General features: G+C 36.7%; 2 protein-coding genes across 7 annotated transcripts in view; one reads left to right on the top strand and one right to left on the bottom strand.

Moving 5' to 3' along the window:
- Positions 1-122: 122 nt before the first annotated feature.
- LOC109084961 lies at positions 123-5,035 on the bottom strand. Its single transcript, XM_042756439.1, has 9 exons — positions 4,658-5,035; positions 4,136-4,294; positions 3,881-3,978; positions 3,653-3,744; positions 2,318-2,375; positions 2,127-2,179; positions 1,941-2,011; positions 1,714-1,837; positions 123-1,548 (listed from the first exon to the last, which is right to left on the bottom strand). Coding segments are annotated over exons 1-8 (621 nt in total). The 5' UTR covers positions 4,746-5,035; the 3' UTR covers positions 123-1,548; positions 1,714-1,835.
- Positions 5,036-6,283: 1,248 nt separating this feature from the next.
- The window catches only part of LOC109084943 (leucine-rich repeat and calponin homology domain-containing protein 2), a 70,621-nt gene continuing 56,480 nt past the window's right edge, over positions 6,284-20,424 (top strand). For 5 of the 6 annotated variants that reach the window (XM_042756437.1, XM_042756436.1, XM_042756435.1 and 2 more), the window contains exon 1: positions 6,285-6,577. In XM_042756437.1, the coding sequence (XP_042612371.1) occupies positions 6,334-6,577 (244 nt within the window). In that variant the 5' untranslated portion in view covers positions 6,285-6,333. Of the gene's footprint in view, positions 6,578-20,424 lie in introns of all 6 variants that reach the window. The other variant, XM_042756431.1, reaches the window with a different exon arrangement.

Raw genomic sequence — 20,424 nt, 5'->3', positions numbered from 1 at the left:
TTTATTTATACAATGGCAATAAAATGAACAGTCTTCAAGACCTGAGCATATGCGAGGCTGTCAACCAACCTGATGTTCATTTTGTCAACCTTTACATTTGAATGTTTCTTGTTGTATTGATCTGATGTATGACATAATTTTTTTTTTTTTTTGGATAACATCATGTGAGACAAAACAACTATTATGACAGAAAATCACAGAATTCATCCATTGTTAACACTTGCTCATGTTTGTGCTCTTGTTTTCTCACGAAAATGAGGTAATGGACCAACAACATGAAAGCAATGATCATTTTAAATTAAGAACAGTTTAGATAATATTTAAAGAATAATGAAACACCTGGACTGGTTTGATATTTTTATATTTATATTAATTGCTGAATAGTGCTTGGAACATGGCATAAAAATGTCTCAATATCCACTCAAATAGCCAAAGAACCAAACCCTCACTGATTTTTGCATTAAGAGTTCACCCAAAAATGAAAATCTGGACATCATTTACTCACTCACAGACACTGTAAGAAACTTTGTCAATACAATGTAAGTCATTGGTAACCAGAATTGTTCACAGAAGAAAAAATAAAAAAAATCATAGATATTTGGAATGACATGGAGGTCAGTAAATGATGTTTTTGATCATTTTTAGGTGAACTATCCCTTTAAGCAGCATGTTCAAATAAACAGACAGACAAATCAGACAATAATAATAATACAAAATGTTTCTTCAAAAAAAAAAAAAAAAAAAGATTCCATTGTTTGGTGTTTATTGACATGATGATATAAAATGTAAACAACTTTCATTTCATTACCCTCTGAGGTACCATTTAAATAGTATTTTTCCATAACCTAAAACTGTAAAAACCTTCATCACATAATAACAAAATAATTAACATTTTCTTTTAAAAAGGACAATTTTTGGTTTGTACACTGACAGAAATCTTTAAAATATTTAGTTGAATGACATCATTACAGCAAATAGTGATGCACCAAAATTATCATTATTATTGTTATTATTTATTTTTACCAAAACTAATTAAATTTTTCATTTACCTGAAAACTGAAACTGAAAAAAAGTTTTGTCAATTAAATTTGGGTAATTGAACTGTTTATTACCAGTCGTAGTTAAGCGTCACTGATTTCAGGCCTCCAAAACTATTTCGGATGAAACTGATTTTTTTTTTTCTGTTTCGCCCCAATATTGTTGGTTGTGGAAATTTCAGTGCATCACTAACAGTAAACACTACTACTTCATAAAACTGAATGGTAGTAACTCTAATCACTGAAGAGTTACTGTTCGATCGGCTCCTCTTGATCCTCCCCTCCCTCTTCTCAAGCCCCTTCCTCCTCCTGTCACACCAACCCCACCCCGTCCTCTGCCTCTGCCACCACCTATAAAGTTTCCTCGTCCTCTACCTCGTCCATCACCAAAGATATTTCCTCTTCCTCTTCCTCTTCCACCTCCTCCAAGAGCTCCTCTTCCTCTTCCCCAGCCCCGTCCTCGCACTCTAAACCTCAGGTCAGTGAAGCGGTCATTAAGGTATACGGCAGTCTGCAAAATAAAATAAAAACAGAGGCTCTAAAAGTTGAAGAACAGTTTAATCATGCATTTCTTTTTTATAAAAATTTATACACATATAAGGCCAATAAAATGCAATAAATGTCTGACTGTCCCACATTACTGGATATACAGGCTCTGCCGCTGTGTTTAACTCACCTGGTTACTGGCTGCTTTGTAGTTAAATTGCAGAGGAATCCCCTTAGGTGAAGAAATACCGGCTCCTCCAGATGATCTGCCCCTTAACACTGCCCCACCCCTCCTTGTCTGATTAGATGTCGTCCTGATGGAGTGAAAAGAGTGAGAGAGAGAGACAAAGAAAAGAGAAACGAAGAGAAACCTACACCCAGTGAATGAGAAAGAAGTGAGAAGGTTCATTTACTCACACAGCGACAGGTGCAGGTTTAGCATTTGGCAGAGAAACTGTGAGCGTGGAGCCAGATGGTGCTGTTCTTCGCTTCAGCATGTGTGTGGATGTGGGTGTGACAGACACACACAGAGAAAACAATTAGTTTACATTTGAGAATACTTTTTAGAATATAGAGTCATATTCTGATTTAATTTAAACTCACCTTCTTATCGTCTGATACCTCTGTAATCTCTCAGCTCTTTTTGTAGCAGAAAACTGAAGTAACAAAGACAAAGACAGAAATATAGGTCTAAATTATATTAACAGGAAGGTCCATCCATGTAAAGTTGTGTATAATGTGAATGTTATTTTTTTTTTATTTTTATTATTATTAATAAAGATCGTCATTCTTACCCCTCTGTCTAATACAAATGGTCTTCCACCCCTCTGTCCTCTTGCTGACAATGCACCCCTACAACAACAACAGCAATCAAACAATTATATTAAACTGCACACAGTTCTAAGCTGAGTTCATAGCTCTTTTTTTCTAAAGTTTAATGCTACTTCTAAGAAGATTTTGATATTTTATGCCAAAACCCATAAAATATTGAGAGTTTACCAGATGTCACCCAATACATATTTTTCCCCATTTATTGCTGTTGTATTTTACCTATATATTAGAAGTCTCTTATGCTCACCAAGGCTACATTTGCTCAAGAATACAGTAAAAGCAGTGATATTCTCAAACATTATTATGATTTAAAATATTAGTTTTCTGTTTTATTATATTTTAAAAATTAATTTATTCATGTGATGCCAAAACTGAATTAAAGCAGTTATTACTTCAGTTTTCAGTGTTACATGACCCTTCAGAAATCACTCTAATATGCTGATTTGGTGCATAATAAAGCAATAAGCCCCAAGAAGTCATGGTTTACAGTGAGTTTATAACAGCTAAGGGGTGTTGTTAGGCACGACGCAAAGCGGAGTTATAAATTGGACATTTTTTTTTCAGGATTCTTTAATGAATAGAAATCTTTTGTAATATTATAAATCTTTACTATCACTTTGGTCAAGTAAATTGCTCCTTACTGAACAGAACTATTAATTTCTTAATACTTAATAATAAAAAAAACCCTACTGACTACGGAAGTGTACATCTCTGCCTTTGTGTGTCTCTACACCGTCTTCAAGGTCACAATTCTTAGAGATGATAAGCCGCAGCTGCATCATCCTAAGCTTCTCTTTGAAGCTACACTGACCATCTCAGCCTCGGCTGCATGGAAATATTTTCTATTACTTTTCTCTTCTGCAACTGGGTGTGACTTTCAGTGTTTATATTTATGCAGACATTAGATTGGGCTATACACTGGAAGACTTCCCATGAAAACCAGTTCTCACGAGTTCCTGTGTCAACCTTCACCACTTCTGTTGGCACTTATATCATAATATCATATTGTCCTGCTCACGGTTGAATCGTAGAGAATATAATAAATACATTATTATATAACAATTGGTACTTTAGACTGAGATTCTTGAATTTTACTGGTGAGGATAAGTTTGGATAAAAAACAACAACAAAAAAACAATATTCATCCGTTGTTCCATCTTAAATAATTAAGCATGATATTGTATTATAAGTATTATAGTATATTTTATCATTCATATTTTGTTTTGATATTAAAGTAAAACAACATCATATTCAGATTTTATGAATGATAAATTCTGAATGAATGAAGAGTACAGAACCTGCTCAGTCCGCCGCCTCTTCCTCTACCTCTTCCTCGTCCTCTGAATGTCCCCCTCGATGTGAATGTGGTCTGATCAAAATGTTCACTGGTCTATGATACACAGTAAAAATTATGTTGAAAAAAAAGTTACCTTGTTAACATAGGACACAGGGTATTCAATTGAAAACAACCGGTTTCAATTATTTAACCTTTTTTAAAGGACCAGAAACAATACAATCACTTATACCGTGACAGTGGCAGCAGCTATATTTAATGAACCCCTTCTCGACATCATGTCCCTCCCGGATCCCCTTTGTCTCCTCAAACCTCTCGCCCTGCCAGGCCCTGTGAGACAAACCTCTATGAGAAACTTACACGTGCTTATACAGTTCACTTGAAGCATTTTTAAAACAGATCAGGCCAGGCAGAAGTCCACACAGTCCAAATGTGTCAGCTGTCATAAACGTAAGCGATAAGAGAGTTTTAAGCATCAAAAGCTTGCCTCTGTACTGCTGTGCCCCTCGTCTGAGTCCCCTCTGCTGCTGTGGAACCTGGTGGAGTTTCTTCAAGACGTTGTTCCTGTGAGCAGCACGTTTAGTTTTAGCGATGTTGCCAGCTCGGCTTGCCTTCAGTTCCTTCTTATTCAGCTTTATAATGTCATCTGTGAAATAAAAATCAACAAAGTGTTTCACCTCTGGTTCACTTTAAAAAAGCCTCTAAAATACAAAACTATTTCAATTTAAAGACTAAAGATATGAATTACATATAAAATAATATTTTTGTATATTACTTGTTTGAGATAAATACTGTGGCTACAGTACAGATGGATGAGGTTTTTATTTTACATTTACTATAACTTGCTTCATTTGAGTCAATCACAATCACCTATCTTTTCGGTCATTTATTATCATGCTAAACTCAAGGTAGATGGTGTGTGTGCACGAGCACGCTGGTCTGACCGCTGCTGCTCTACACGTCAACACCACGGATCCAAATCACCATGTCTCGCCTCGCAATTACTAACCTAATGACAAGTCGATTTTGTCCGAGCTTGAAGCGTGAGGCTCCTGCATTTGCTCGGTACTCTCCATCTGAACATCATTGTCCCCCATTTCGTCTCCCAATGTCGTTACGCACGCAGAAGTTTCAGAAGCGTCGCGTGAATCGAAAACGCCAAAGTATTTACACTCGATGTCTTCCAAAGGTGTCAAAACAGAAACACTGACGACGAGACGAACTATCAAACTTTTTAAATCAACCCGTGTTTCTTCTTGTTGATCAGGTGAAGGGTGAGTCCCAGCAGCGCTGTGTGTAATCCCGGTCGACAGGTCTTTCAAGGTGCTTTACAACACAACTAGCGGCAGGAATTCAATTATTTATAACCTTTCCCTAGGTTATTTTGTTTATCATGATCACAGACAAAACATGTTTTATTCTAAAATATTTTTTAGAGTTAATCCAAATTTACCCCCCCCCCCCCCACACACACACCCCGAGATGTTTCAATTTAAACAGAACAACGGCTTTTCCTCAGTTTTATTCATTTCAAAACTGTTTTAATACAAAGTCCATTCACAGACTTTTACAATACAATACTCAAATCATAAACACAGTTATAAAACCTACTCAGAGTTTATTCCGTATTTATTGCCAATTGTTACGAATTGATAGGCTACTTTTTTCTCTGTATGATGATGAAAGGATCTGCAGTTTTTTCTTTTAACTATTACTTTCGATTTTATTTATTCTGAAAAGCTTTTAATGAACAGTAAGCTATATTTTAGCAGACATGACTTTTTCACATATTCATATATACCCCCCCCCCCCCCCCCATTTACTTGAACCCCGCTAAGTGCCCATAATATGACCCATTTTGGAGAGGTCGAAATTACTACTTTAACTCAAACAGAGCTATACAAATGAATAATATAATATAATATAATATAATATAATATAATATAATATAATATAATACAATACGTAATCTGTATAATTACAGCTTCCTGGTGTGTAATTTTAAGACCTATTATAACATGCATCAGTGGGTTGATTAGGGAGTCTCAGATTAGAGTTTCAGTTTAATAAGGGAGGGCATCAACTCTCCGCCGTCCCATGCCCTTGCAATATTGACTGGGATTGTTATTATTATTATTATTATTATTATTATTATTATTATTATTATTATTATTATTAGTGGCGAGTATTTTCTTGATTCAGCCGCCAGGGTTCGCCTCTGAGCTCAGGGCACATGGCCCGGTTTTCTGTGCCACACCAACCACAACTGAACACCCGCCGAGCACCAGAAAGAAGATAAGACACGCCCTAAAAGGAAAGTCAGTAAACCACCTTTCAACCTCACTTCAATCAACAGTCACCTCAAAGATTTTTAAAAGCGCCTCAAGTATGACTAAACTTTAACTGTAGCTTTCGAAAGTGCTTCAACCACTATCCATACAGTCTTCGCGCATCACATAAATATTCCCGACGACAAATAACATCATACTGGTTCACTTATAGAAAATTAAAAGCAATGCATAAATGAATTTTCTTGGTTTAACACTATACCTGCCGTCACAGCTGAGCTAATCCCCCGCCCCTTTCCAGTGGTAGCCCATCCCCTCCCCACCTCCGTCTGCGCCGTCTGCGCATGCGCGGCACGCAAGGCAGCCCCCTATTATTATTGTAAGAATAATTACACTTATGAAAATGGCGGCGAGTCAGGGAGCTGTGGGACCCGCTGTGGCTCTCCAGAGCCATCATTATCCCAACGTCGCGCACTGGAACCCGGGCGTGATGCATCAGCAGCAGCACCCGCTACACACCGCCCGCAGTCTGGAGCGCGCGCTGGAAGACGCCGTCTGCTCCGGGATGCTCAACATCAGCGGAAGAAAACTGCGCGACTACCCGGGGCTCAACTACGATCTGACCGATACTACACAAGCAGGTGGGTCCGTCAAATGTGGGCTAATCTCCCTGCGTGCTCCACTGACCTGCTTCTCGCGATTCTTGGTTTGAGAGGACAACAAAAAAGACATAAAGCGAAGAGCGTGGGTGCTTTTTTGGTGCATTTGCGCGGTGTGTCAGTGGGTGTTTGTGTATTGGTTACAATAGCCAGGGCTGATACAAGCACATGGTGCTTGTATCACGCTTTCTGTCGTGTTTATCATATCCAGCGTGGTGTGGCAAACCCAATTATAGCTGGCAACAGAAATAGGGCATTAGCATCCCTGGTTGTTTTGGTTTCACATCTTACTTTCTCACCAAACCACATTTCACGTATGAATAAAACTAGAGCGAGCACTTCAGCTGGAGGAGACAATCTTCATTAACCTTTGCTCCAGTAATTCAGCAGGTTTTAACATGCAAACCCGTAGAAATAACATTGCTCCCTTTATATTTGACAAAGCAGTTTTATTTATCATTATGGGAACAGTTTATTTAGTGGATAGGGTGTTAAACGATGATGAAAGGCATTATTTAAACGGACCACAAGTGCAGATAGAGACTGTAGAGCCAGACAAAAGATGCTGCCGTTGGTCTTTATAATCTGTCACGCGCCTTTCTTCATCCTCTCAGTGGAAATCAATGCGCAGGCAACCCTGGATAAAACACAAGCACGCATTTTACTAATAATTAGTATTACGATTTAGATATTTGTAATAGTATTAAAAGCTATTGTTAATCTAAATAATCTTTGGTCTGGCAAAACACAGTTTGTACAAGTGGGCTGGACTATAATAAATAGGCTACTGCAGCATAATGTGGATTAGCTGTATTTCAGTTGTTTCTGGAGATGTGGTTAGAAATTAAATGGCTGCTTGTCTTTCGGAAGTGTCTGTGGTCTGTAATGGTAGTCTTGCTGCAGCGAACAGCCACTGAGATGTGAAGCAGACACAGTGGGAGGAGTGACACTAACCCATTCATTCATGCACACCTTACACACAGCATCGTGTCTACACTCTCATTCAACTGTACCGAGTTACACTAGTGAATAGGTCTTTTGTGTATATTTGGCTGTGTCTTACAACCATTTAAGCTGTATGAAGGATGGTTTGTTTATATCGAGCATTGTGTGTTGATTCTCACTGACGGCTTGTGTGCTGAAAGAAGCCTGTGTTGTAGATAACGCTGGACGTTTATACGTTGGTATCGCTGTTTCTGTCAGCGTCGTTGGCATACAGATGGCATTCGTTGATAGTATAAGGCTGCTTGTGTGCGCTTTTGTTTGTGTGCATGTGTATGCATCTATCTGAAAGAGGAAATAGTTGAATGTGCACCAGACTGTCACCTATAAGAGGAAGTGATTTTGTTGCCAACTCAACTGAATAAAGAGAAGAAAGCCCTCAACTTGCAATCTGTGTTCATATTTGTATTTTGTAAGTATGAGATTGCTCGTGTGCTTGTTAGTTTTTGTGTGTGTTTGATAGTTTGACTATAGGCTTGAGTATATGGTAAGCATGTGTGTGGTCTGCTCCAATGGCTCAAGTGTTTGGCCACAAACTTAACACTGGAGTACGAAGATGTCCCCAAGTCTCTGATGTTAAATTGAGACAAAGTTTAAAAATTCCCTCTCTTTGTCTTTCTTGCTTTCTTTTTTGCCACCACTTTTCACTGTTTTGTTTATTTATAATGTAAGTAAACAAGAGTCAACGGTTTGCTGTGTATAGCGTTGTCATCATATGTGTCTTCACTGATAAACTGGATTCCATTTCTATGAATTGTCTTTGCATAAAAAATAATATGTATTTTAGGACTGTTTGCTAGTTGTATACATGTCCCAATTCAGTACATTGCAATGCAGCAGTGTTAATTCTGTTATTGGATCAGTCAGATCAATCCCTCTTACACAGTTTGGTTTAATATTGTCCAGTACTGAGTTTATTGTGCTGCATGCAAGGTTTCGGTGTTTACACTTATTTAGACTACCTGCTTCCTCATTATTAAGGAATTTGTATGAATTAAAATATAAACTAATCACTAAAAAAGTGTAAGAGTTATTTTAGTAATCATGATATTATTTATATAGCCTACCATTATAGTATTTGTTAATATTTTGAATTAGCTTTTTTAAAAAGTATTTTTGTTATGTGCTTTTGTCATTTTTGTTAGTTTCTTTATATTCCTAGATTGCTTTTATTTTAAGAAATGTATAATTTTTTTATTACAGTTAGCCTAGTTGTCAAGGGGATATTTCTAATTGTCTTTTAATTTTTTTTATTTAATATTTACTTTTTCATTTACAGCTTTATTTCGATAAAAAAAAAAAAAAAAAATAAAAATAATTTACAACAAAATTTATTTCAATTTTGGGTGTAGCACAACTACAAAAATTATTTAAATTTTAAGTGTACAAATAATTTAAATTGCACTGTTAAAAGAGAAGTACATATAATGTCTTGTGCTCTGTTGACAGAGGCAGAATCCTCTCTGGCTCTAGGCCGAACCCTTGAGTTCATGACATCATAGTGGTTATAAGATAAAAGGTTAATGAACCCTTTTCTCATTTCTGGATTTAGAATGTGGAAGTAAAAAATACCAGGCTAATCTCTGCAGCTGACCTATGAGGGTAAAATAGGAGACCATTATTAAAATGCTGCTCAGACCATTATTGTTTTAGTGTTCATTTACACTTTAAGAGCAAACAAATAAAAAACATAAAAATTGAAATACCCACAAAAAACAAAAAACATCAAAAAATATGGTTTACAGCAGTCAGAGGAAGGTGCCGAATTTGCTGTCAATCAACAGCTTTAGTGCTTTAGAGCTTTATTTAGGGTAAAATAGGAGACCAATACTTTATAAAAAAATCAAACACCAACAAATATTAAAATAGGAGACCATTATTGTAGTGTTCACTTTTGCTCCAACGACTATAGAAAAAAATTGAATTTCCCAGACTTTCTAAAAAGAGCAAACATTGAGAGATATGGGTTACAGCAGTCAGAGGAAGGTGCCGAATTTGCTGTCAATCAACAGCTTTATTTGAAACTATATGTTTAGACTGTGCTTTTCAGTTAATCTAATAATTTATGCAGTTTATTGTTGTGAGCACTAAACAATTTCAGGTCAAAGCTATGGAAGAGGATTAGGGCCAAGTAATAATTAAAAACAAGTCGAAATAAAATGCTGAGAATAAAACTCATTAAATTACGAGAATAAAGTCAAAATCAAATGCTGAGAATAAACACACTGGTGTCGTGTTCATTTGATCTTGTTGGACAGTGTTAGTCAGCGTCAGCAGTGGTGGAGGTCGTAGAGAGTAATGCTCGTGGATGAAGCATATGATGAGGTCGAACCTTTCGCTCTTCTTCTTTTTCATTACATATCACATCAGATGCTATTTACACTAAGTGAAAGTAGATTCTATTTACAGTAAGTGAAAACAGTGATATGTTCTATTTACACTATGCCAACAGCAGCTTTTTTAGCGATGTGCTATTTACACTAAGTGAATATAGCAATTCTATTTATGTTATGTGAAAGTAGCAGATCTTTGCAATAAGTGTAAATAGTAATTAGATGCTATTTATAAATAGTGGCAGATACTATTTACACCTCAGTGTTGTACATTAACAGGATGTAATAATAACATAGAGTGTTAATGATTTTATTTATTAAAATTATTAAATAGACGCTGCCTTATTGGTACAACAAAAGCCTTCCTACCTAAACATAAACCTACCCAATTAATACATCATTATTAAACACTTGTTAGGAAATTGATTTCCACTTTTCCGATGTGATATGATATGAAAAAAGGAAGAGAGAGTTCAGCAAAAGACAAATTTGAACCCAACCACGTCATACGCTACATCCACGAGCATTACTCTCTCCAACGAGATCAAATGAACACGACACCAGTGTGTTTCCAATAGGACTGCACGATTAATCGCATGCATTTGTCATGCTGTGTCTCATCAGTAAAGCCGGTTCCGTGATTAGCGGTAAATGTCTGTCACCTGTTTTCAAACGGGAGCAGCAGTTAATACACAGAGCCGTAGTTCACTGACAAGCTACGCAATATTGTGTTCATAATCTAATGCGATTAATCTCAATTATGAACAGAATATTGCGTAGCTTGTCAGTGAACTACAGCTCTGTGTATTAACTGCCGCTCCCGTTTGAAAACAGGTGACAGACATCACGGAACCGGCTTTATTTTATTTTGATGTTTTTCTTGAAATTTAACAATTATAAACCCACAATATATCCAACGAGATCAAATGAACACGACACCAGTGTGTTTATTCCCAACATTTTATTTTGATGTTTTTCTTGAAATTTAACAAGTTTAATCTCACATTATAATTACCTTAACCCAAATACTCTTCCATAAATTTTTTTTTATTATTGCTTGGCCCTAATCCTCTTCCGTACAAAGCAGATAGTTCCCCCAAAAATGAAAATTATGTCATCATTTACTCACCCTTGTGTTGTTCTATTGCCATATGCCCTTCTTTCTTTTTTGGACCACAAAATAGATTTTTGTGATCCTATGTGATACTCTTACTTTTTAAAAAAAAGCTTGATGTTGATTACCCTATACTCCCGTTATATGGACATGCTTTCAAAAGAGTTGAAATCAGTACAGTCCATGTATTTCTATCCCTCACAGCCTCATTTTCATTCCTGTCAAAGATTAAACACAGCACTAAGCTGACTAAGGTCTGTTATATTGACTTGTGCAAATAGGAAAGAGGGTTGTGTAGTGATGTTGTAAACTTCATCATAATAGTGTTGACTGTCATGTCACTCTGTAAAAAGGGTCGATATTACAGAAAGTAAGTTCTGGGGCTTTTTATACCTGTGGCAGTGTGATGAGTGAATTTCTCCTTAATTTCTCTCTCTTTAGGGTAACCAGGAACACTTTGTGTCTTTCTTTCTCTAAAAAGCAAGTTCTCATTATATCAGTAGCTATTAAAATCAAAGGTCCATCTCAGCTCTCGAATGATCAGACACATGAGCAGATTTCAGGTGATAGTGACTATGACTCATGAAGTTTCATTGCACACACAGTGAGGATTTTAGAAGTTCAGATTGTGTCCACAACACTAAGGTTATGTTTTGCAACCAGAGGTCAATGTGGAAAGTTTAAATGGATTTATTTTGATGGGAGACAGACGAAAGGGGTTTCCAGGAAATACTTTTTTTTTAAGTAGCTTGTCATTGTGCCTGAGTAAATTACTGTTGCTGTAGAATTATCTTGGGTAAAAAATATAGATTTAATTACACATTTGAGGGCTTTACACCCTGAAAGGGATAGACACAGCTCGACATTAAAAATTTTTTCCTCTTGGCCTAGGTTGTTCAGTAGATAATGTCAGCTTTGTGACATTTAATCAGAAGAATTACTAAAAACAATGTTCAAAGGCAAGTGACAGTACGTCACAGTAGCCCTAGGCCATCAGGCCACTCATTTTGTGAGCCTGTCTATAAACGTAATTAGGTTTTAAGATGAACTACGTAACTAATTTTGCTGGTGTTGTTTGAGTTCCTTGCATGTTCTTCTGTGATGCACGCTCTGGTCTTGAGATCTTGTGACAGCCAGACAGACCTCAGCTGTCTTGAGACCTCTCTGCCCTTCACAGATGAACACACACACATTAACACACACACATACACACACAGCACTCTCCAGAGACTGAGTTAATTACACATGATCTGACATGCTGGTCCCATCTGTAAGGTGTCAACTTCAAACCCTGGTGATCAGCATCATGGTCTTTGTAGTTCAGGTTGCACATCACTGTATAGTGATGCTTTGCAGCACTAAGAACAAAGACTTTTAGGGAGATATAGATTAACACGTTAATAAACTAACCGATAGATCAATAAAGAGTGATGATGCAGTCAAATGTTTGACATGACAAATACATCTTAAACTAACATTAGGCTAATTCAGGGTTAAAAATTAAATCGATGAAGTATGAGTCAGCTCTTCTCATTTTCTGAAGTATCTGATAGCTTAATTATCAATGTTTCTGAGCTCTAGGGCTAAGCTTTTTATGATCTTAAAGGGGTCATGACATGAGAAATCACAATTGCCTTGATCTTTTGACATATAAGACCTCCTGCAATTTTCATAGCTTAAAACGTCCTCCTCCTCATTAAAAATAAAGCATTTATTTGATCAAGCTCCAAAAATGGCTCATTTGGATATGAGGTGGCATGTGACATCACAAGGGCACAAACATTTGCATAAGGGATTCACGATAAATATCGGCACAATATTTAATACGCATCTCGTCAGTAAAGCCGGTTCTTTAATCAGCGGTAAATCTCTACACGTGCGTGCTTTCATGTGGAGCAGCATTTACTGACTGATTTACTGACAAGCTGCGCAAAACATGCGCAAAATATGATCGTGGTTTTGCGCAGCTTGTCAGTGAACAACGGATCTGTGTAGTAAATGCTGCTCCACATGAAAGCACGCACATGTAGAGATTTACCGCTGATTACAGAACCGACTTTTCTGACAAGATGCGCATTAAATGTTGTGCCGATATTTATTGTGCATCCCTAATTTGCATATGCACTGCTTCCAGAGCAAGACATCAATGAATAGTTATACATATTCTGACCACAACCCCCCCCCCCACACTGTTGTTCAGTTGCTTAATGGCAGACGCTTGTTTATGCCAAATGCACGCATCGTGTCACGTTGCGTCAAAAGCAAATAGAACCTTCAGAAGGATCTCAGAATCAGGAACAAGTGGATGGTTTATTTTATTATTATTTTATTTTGGCATCCCAAAATAATATTATTTAAATATCATAATATTATTGTATATTGGCATCCCGGATCACATCATAGGATTATCAGGGCTTGCAAAATCGCTAGCCTGATGTTCTTGGCCTAATGTGTTTTCCAGTCAGATACCAAAATGTATCCCCACCCTGGCCGATCGTAGGTGATTATTTGCACATGTTTCTAAGTCTTGCCAATTTAAACATTCAAGCATTTTAAACCATTGAAGTGAACGAAGAGGCAAAACAGAACTCAATTTGGTACTTGCATGCTGTTATTTGTGTGCATCCTCGAAGCACGCCCACGGAGAGATGCATTTCAGACAGCACGGGAACACAGAATTGATTCCTCTTTCGTTGTCTTCTTCCTCTTTCTCAAAATACCTGTCTAGGCAAGTATTCTCTTAAACAGTTAGTTATGTCTGAAGTAAAACAGCTGAGAAAGAAATTGGATGTGTATCATTATATTGGAGCCGTGCATTTGGTCTTAAAGCTACAGCAGCCAAATACCTGCTGCTGTCTGCGTTGTTAATGTTAATTGAACAAAAAAACACAACTGTAACAAAGATTCATCTACATTTAATTTATACAGTGAACATTTAATAACACAGTGTTATTTTACACTTAATTATTAAATTTCTGTGCATGCAAACTAATTTTATACCTTGCTTTATTTGTAGTTTTGTTATATTTTATTTAGATCTTTGTAATTTGTTTGTTTGATCCTATTTTATTACTGACGATTCACTTGTCTTTAATGACCTTTATTAGTTATGCTACTAGTTTTTGCTGTGGTATCGAAAAAGCATTTAAAGTGTTCTTTAAACAATAATTTTGTTTATTTTATTTTTTTTTGCTCATCAAAAAATTATCTGATCTGTGACTATTATTATTGTGATCCGAACCGATGCACCCCTACACTCTTGACTTAAAGTTTTTGATCATGCTGATTTGTCCACAGTGAAGTTAATCTTTTTTTATCCATGCTAGTTAAATTCATTTTGGGCTACCAAAATCTGAAGAATGCCTGCCCAAAGCGCTACCAGGGATTTTGAAATTTTGTGAGCCCTGGGATTATATGCCTTAAAGGAACTGGCCACTTAAAAAGGATAATTTCAGACAGAGGGTCAGAATGATCCTGAATGGGTAGAAATATTTGTTTTTACACACACACACACACACACACACACACACACACACACACACACACACACACACATATATATATTTATAGTTCTTTCAGATTCAGATGTGAATAGTCAGATTGGATTTAATCTGATTTTCATTTTTCAGGACATTTGTAGCATCAAGCAAAGTTGAAGTGTTCTCACTCATTTTCATTCACTCTTACTTCTGTGTCAAATTCACTGTTTTGTAAATGATGAATGAGTGATGGACTGTGTCAGCGGTTTTGGATGCAGTATTTGCACGAATACATAAAACATTGCTTATACAACAGAGGCATAATTTCCCATTTTTTTATCATCTTTTTTCCCCACACTGACACCTAATTTCAGTTGGTTTATGAGAAAGTTTCCTGGCATAGTGCTGATATTTTCATAATTACTGCGTGTAGATACGCTGAATATTGACTGCTCTGTTTGTACAAGTGATCCAATTTCATGACTTGAGTTTAGTTTTCAAGTAGTTCAAGAATGTAATCGGAATGTCTAATAGAAATAGTCTGAATTGGATTGGAAAAGATCATTTTATTTTAAAAGACTGTCCTGGTTTGTTAGAGCAGTTGTGTAATGTTTCTGAGCTCTCACTAAATGAGGTTATACGGCTACACACTGTCAACATGTGTCTAAGCAATCGTATAACTGCCCGAATAAGAATACCGATGGAGAGGAGACGTGTTTGATGATTAATTTGAATCCACAGTCTGGTCCAGACAGTCTCATTCTTATCCTAAGGGTCCCACTGTGTCAATGATGGCCAGGAACAACAAAACGGTAAATAAAAATGTGAAATTACTGAATGAGTTTTTTGTGGAGTAAAAAGAAACAAACACACAAAAGTTTGTTTTATGTGTCTAAGGGGAAATACTGCATCACATGACATAATAATGTTTCTCTGTAAAGTCCCTGTTAGACAGTGAAACATTATACAGTGAGATGCTGTTTCACTTGACTCCCTTAATTCAGATTAATTTCTCGCTCGCTCTCTCTCTCGCTCTAACACTCTCTGTCCTCAGTTTGAACATAATTGGATAGATTTATTATTATATAACATTCGTTCAGTGCAACAAAAATGAGTTCTGATAGAAACACATAGACAGAGCGATTTAAGAAGAGGATTTTTCAGTTATTTTATTCACCCTCAGGTCATTCCGAATCCATAACATTTAGTTCATCTTTGTAACAATAATAAAAGTATTTTTAATGAGGTTTAATAAGGACTAATAAGGTTTGATCTCATGTGTCATACACACATTAAAACTGGGAAATAAAATGCTAAGAGAATATAATAAAATATCTTCATTTGTGTTGAATGTTTTATGCGTTTGGAATAATTTAAGGGTAAGAAATTGATGACAAATTTCTTTTTTCTTTTAAGTTTTAAGCTGAAACATAATGTCCGTCTGTTGTTTATTCAACAACAGATCTCTATGAATGTCATACAATTTTTTTTTTTTTTTTTAATGAGTATGTTCATCCCCGCTAAGGAAATTCATTGGCAACAGCAGTAGTCAAACACAGCCTAGTTTTAAATTTATGTGTTTCCGTTGCACGTCTTCAAGAATCTGTTGTTTTAGAGCGCACAAATAAAGAAGACAGACAAAATATAGTGATGCAGCCCATTATCATATTCATGAAACACATGGGGCATTGAGTTTGCTTTGTGTGTGTGTGTGTGTGTCTGAAACCTGAGCCCTACCCCTCTCATGAAGACATTAAGGAAACTTGCTGATAGCCGTATCATCTCCATTGGCCTTAAGTCCATGCATTAAAAGCAGCACATTGATTTCTCATATAAGTGTGTGTGTGTGTGTGTGTGTGTGTGTGTGTGGGGGGGGGGGGGGGGGGGGGTCTGGTCCCCTCTGATAAACAGCTGTGCCTCAGTCTAAGTATTGTTTGAGTGTAAAATAGGTAGATGAGAAAAAGAAATGAGACAAAGAAAAGAACAAATAAAGTCATAACTCAAATCATAACTCAAACTCAAAACATTACAAAGACAATTACAAAAAAAAAGAGAATAATTTCCCTTCAATCAGCTCTTATGAAGGTAAAATAATGGCTAAAAGATTTGCATACGCAGGGTAAGAGTTGTGGAAGTGTACATAAGACTGTAAGCGTAAATTAAATTTGGATGCGCAAGAGAAGCTTTGTAAAGGTGTAAATCACGTTTCATGCATAAGAAAAATATTATTTGCAGCATTTTACTGTTACTCATAAGTGTAATTCATGTATTGTGAAACTGCAGCTTCATGCTAACCCAAAATAAATATCTACATTCTTCTGAGTTCCATTTTTCCACGCTTACACTTTTGGCACATTGTTTTCGCTAAAATACGGTCAAAAGTACTGCAAGCCTGTGAACAGTGATTTGCAACCGAAAACATCAGTTTAAAGAACTGGTTTATTTTGGGAACTTTTTGCTCCACATGCACAAGTCATTTAGACATTTGCAACAGTTTTTTTTTTTTTTTTTTACACATACAGATTGGTTTTATGCAGTCAATCCGTTTTGCAGTTCTTTAAACTCTTGTTTTTGGTTGCAAATCACTGTTCACAGGCTTACATTTTGACTGTATTTTAGTGAAAATGGAAGTCCAAAGAATGCAGATCATATTTTTTTTGCGTTAGCATGAAGCTGCAGTTTCACAATACATGAATTACACTTAAGAGTAAGAGTAAAATGCTGCAAATATTTTTTTCTTACGGTTGAAATGCGATTTACACCTTTACAAAGCTTCTCTTGCTCGTGCAAATTTTATTTACTCTTACAGTCTTGTGTACACTTCCACAACTCTTACCCTGCGTATGCAAATCTTTTAAACAATATTTTACCTTCATAGATTTCTTTCACTGGTTTTGTGCCAAAATATGCACACACACACACACACACACACTACTACTGGAGATGCTGAGCTGATATTAGAAATGTCGCTGTCTCAAGGAATTCCCATCAGTTCATCCCTCTATCACTTCCTCTCTCACACTCCTCTTCTCTCTGTCCACAGTCACGTGTGCGCACACACACACACACACACACACACACACACACACACACACACACACACATACAGTTCCTCACAGTCATGCTGTCTCGCTCTTTACGTTCCTCTTCACTCAATCACTGTCTCTCTGTCTGTGTCTGTCTGTCTCTGACAATTACACACACTCAATTCCTTATACAGTCTCTCTCTCTCTCTCTCTCTCTCTCTCTCTCTCTCTCAGTCAATTCAATATGTGCTTTATTGGCAATTGTTACAATGTATTGCCAAAGCAAGTGTTTACATTGAATCTAGAACAGATATATGCAACAAAAATATGCATTTATATACATTTAAAAAGTAGAACAAATAATATTTCAGAATTCGACAAACAATTTATAATTCAATGTGGTGTGTGTGTGTGTGTTTGTTTGTTTGTGGGCGCATCACTGTTTTGTTGACTCCTCCCTCTTTTTGTGACAGGCATCAATGTATCTTGCTGCTAGTAAGATACAGTCTTGTTTTTCACCTAAAAATATTGAAGTTGTGTTTTCTTGTTTAACATTTTGAAGTCAGGGTAAAGTATTTCAAATTTGGGATAAAATTTCTTTCTAATTTCTTCATAGTTAGGGCAGCTGGTGAGGAAGTGTTGCTCTGTCTCCACTTCCCCATGATTACAGTAAGGGCAGTTGCGGCTCTCTTTGGGCAGCCAGTGCTGTCGATATCTGCCCGTCTATGTAGTCAGAGTATGATTGCTCACTCTGTACCTCGTCATTTGTCTTCTTAATTTACAGTCTTTCACTGTACTCAGATATACTGCAGTTGTGTAATCTCTGCTTAGGGCCAAATAACATTTAAGTTTAATTTATTTTTCTGTTATTTCAGTACAATAAGTTAGATAATTTTCTTTTTGTGCTTTTATAATTTGGTTTGGCCAACTTTTGTGTATTTCAGAGTCCTGATGCTGGCTGTTAATAGTCATGTTAGTTTGTTTTTGCAGCTTCAGGACCATCTGAATCAGGGGACTTTTTTCAGGGTTCACTTCATGGTTTTTAAGGGCTTTAAAATGGTAAGAGTTGGGGTCGCTCATTTTTAGGTGTTTCCAAAATTTGATGGCTCATTTCTCAATGCGCATTAGTAGAGGGTACTGGCCTAATTCTGCCCTGCATGCGTTGTTCGGTGTGTTCCTCTGTACTCTGAGGATACTCTTACAGAACTCAGCATGTAGGGCTTCAATGGGATTTTTGTCCCATTTTTAAAATTTGTGATTTAGGAGAGGACCCCACACTTCACTGCCATATAATGCAATAGGTTCTATGGCTGATTGGAATATTTTGAGCCAGATTCTATTTGGTATTTCAATTTGGATAGATTTTTTGATGGCATAAAAGGCCCTTCTTGCTTTCTCTTTCAGTTCATTCACAGCCAAATTTAGTCAGTTACCAGTTGCACTACCGCTTCAGCGCCGACCTGTGGAGCGGTAGTTTGTGGCAGATTCTATTTTGGTCGCAATATCGCAAGGGTGAAGTTGTGTCTCTTTCCCTGAACTGCTGTACCTTGTTTTTTTGAACTACGGCTGTCTATTAGTACTTTAGTTTTGGTAGGCGATTAATCATCAGGGCCCAGGTCTGACAGAACTTGTGCGCAGGATGTCTAGGTTAGATATATGTAGAGCCCTAGTCTGTTGGATTCAGCAAACAGCAAGAGCTTTACCAGTTGGAGTCATGTCAGTGTGTAGGCCAGGTGCTATTCTTTTTGGTCATACCAGGAAGTTTCGCCTCTTTCCCCTGAACTTAATTTAGATATTTTGAAGCGGGTCGGTGATTTAGTGGGCAGGATTAATCCTCAGGGCCCCCGGTCTTGAGTGAAGCAGGTTCATTTATTTCCACCCTTGTAATGTGCGCATTGATTGTTTGAAACACATTGTTTTTATAATATTGTATGTAGTACCCCCCAAAATTTTGGTTTTAATCTCGCCCAATATAAATCTAAAAAACGAAAACAAAAATTAAGATTTGTTTAAATCTACAAAGCAAGCAGAAATTTTGGTTTTTGTTTCGCTCAATGTATTTGTCAATCAGGGTGTTTAGGATAAAGATGTGATCTGTTTTTCTATAATTTGGTAAGAATCCAATTTGACTTTTGCTGAGGACATTTTGCTCGGTGAGGAAGTGTGCAAGTTTTGTGTTGATGATTTTGCAGAACAGCTTCCCCAGATTACTGCTCACACAGATGCCTCTGTAATAGTTTGGGTCTGATTTGTCTCCACTCTTGAATATGGGCGTTATGAGTCCTTGATTCCAGGTTTCAGGGAAATGACCAACGCTCAGAACCAAGTTGAACAGTTTTAGTAGGGCCAATCTTAATTTGTGCTCTGTGTTCTTGAGCATTTCATTGAGGATGCCATCTAGCCCACTTGCTTTTTTGTTTGTTAGGGCCTGGATTTTATCAATCAGTTCATTCAACAGTTTTGATATTTACCAATTGTATGTTCCATATGAATCATATTTTCATATTTTTGGTTTTGTCTGGGTTAATTGTAATTTCAAGTTGTTCAAAGTGATTTTTCCAGTTGTCTCCGTTTTGTATGGCTGCTTGTTCATGACGTTTTTTGTGCAAGTAATTCCAGTTGTCCCAGAAATTGTTAGAATTTATGGATTCTTCAATAGTTTTTAGTTGATTTTGGATGTACTGTTCTCTCTTTTTTTCTGAGTGTACTTTTATACTGTTTAAGTTCTTCACAATCTTGATGGCATAAATCTGCATTGTTTGGTTGTCTGTGTTTTTGATTTGACAATTGTCAATGGTAAGAATTTTTTCCTCATGGTTTTACAGCCTAAATCAAACCATTTTTCACTTTCTTGTGTTGTTTTATGGATTTTCTT

This window comes from Cyprinus carpio, chromosome A5 (genome assembly GCF_018340385.1).
Source record: "Cyprinus carpio isolate SPL01 chromosome A5, ASM1834038v1, whole genome shotgun sequence".
Taxonomy (NCBI): Eukaryota; Metazoa; Chordata; class Actinopteri; order Cypriniformes; family Cyprinidae; genus Cyprinus; species Cyprinus carpio.
This window is presented reverse-complemented; position numbering and strand designations above follow the sequence as displayed.

Bases quoted from the DNA above. Each gene is read 5' to 3' on its own strand.
- LOC109084961 (XM_042756439.1), bottom strand. From the start codon at position 4,745: ATGGGGGACAATGATGTTCAGATGGAGAGTACCGAGCAAATGCAGGAG. The intron at 2,180-2,317 runs GTAAGAATGACG...TTGTTACTTCAG, and splicing joins CATTTGTATTAGACAGAGGG to TTTTCTGCTACAAAAAGAGC. The intron at 2,012-2,126 runs GTGAGTTTAAAT...CACATGCTGAAG, and splicing joins AGGTATCAGACGATAAGAAG to CGAAGAACAGCACCATCTGG.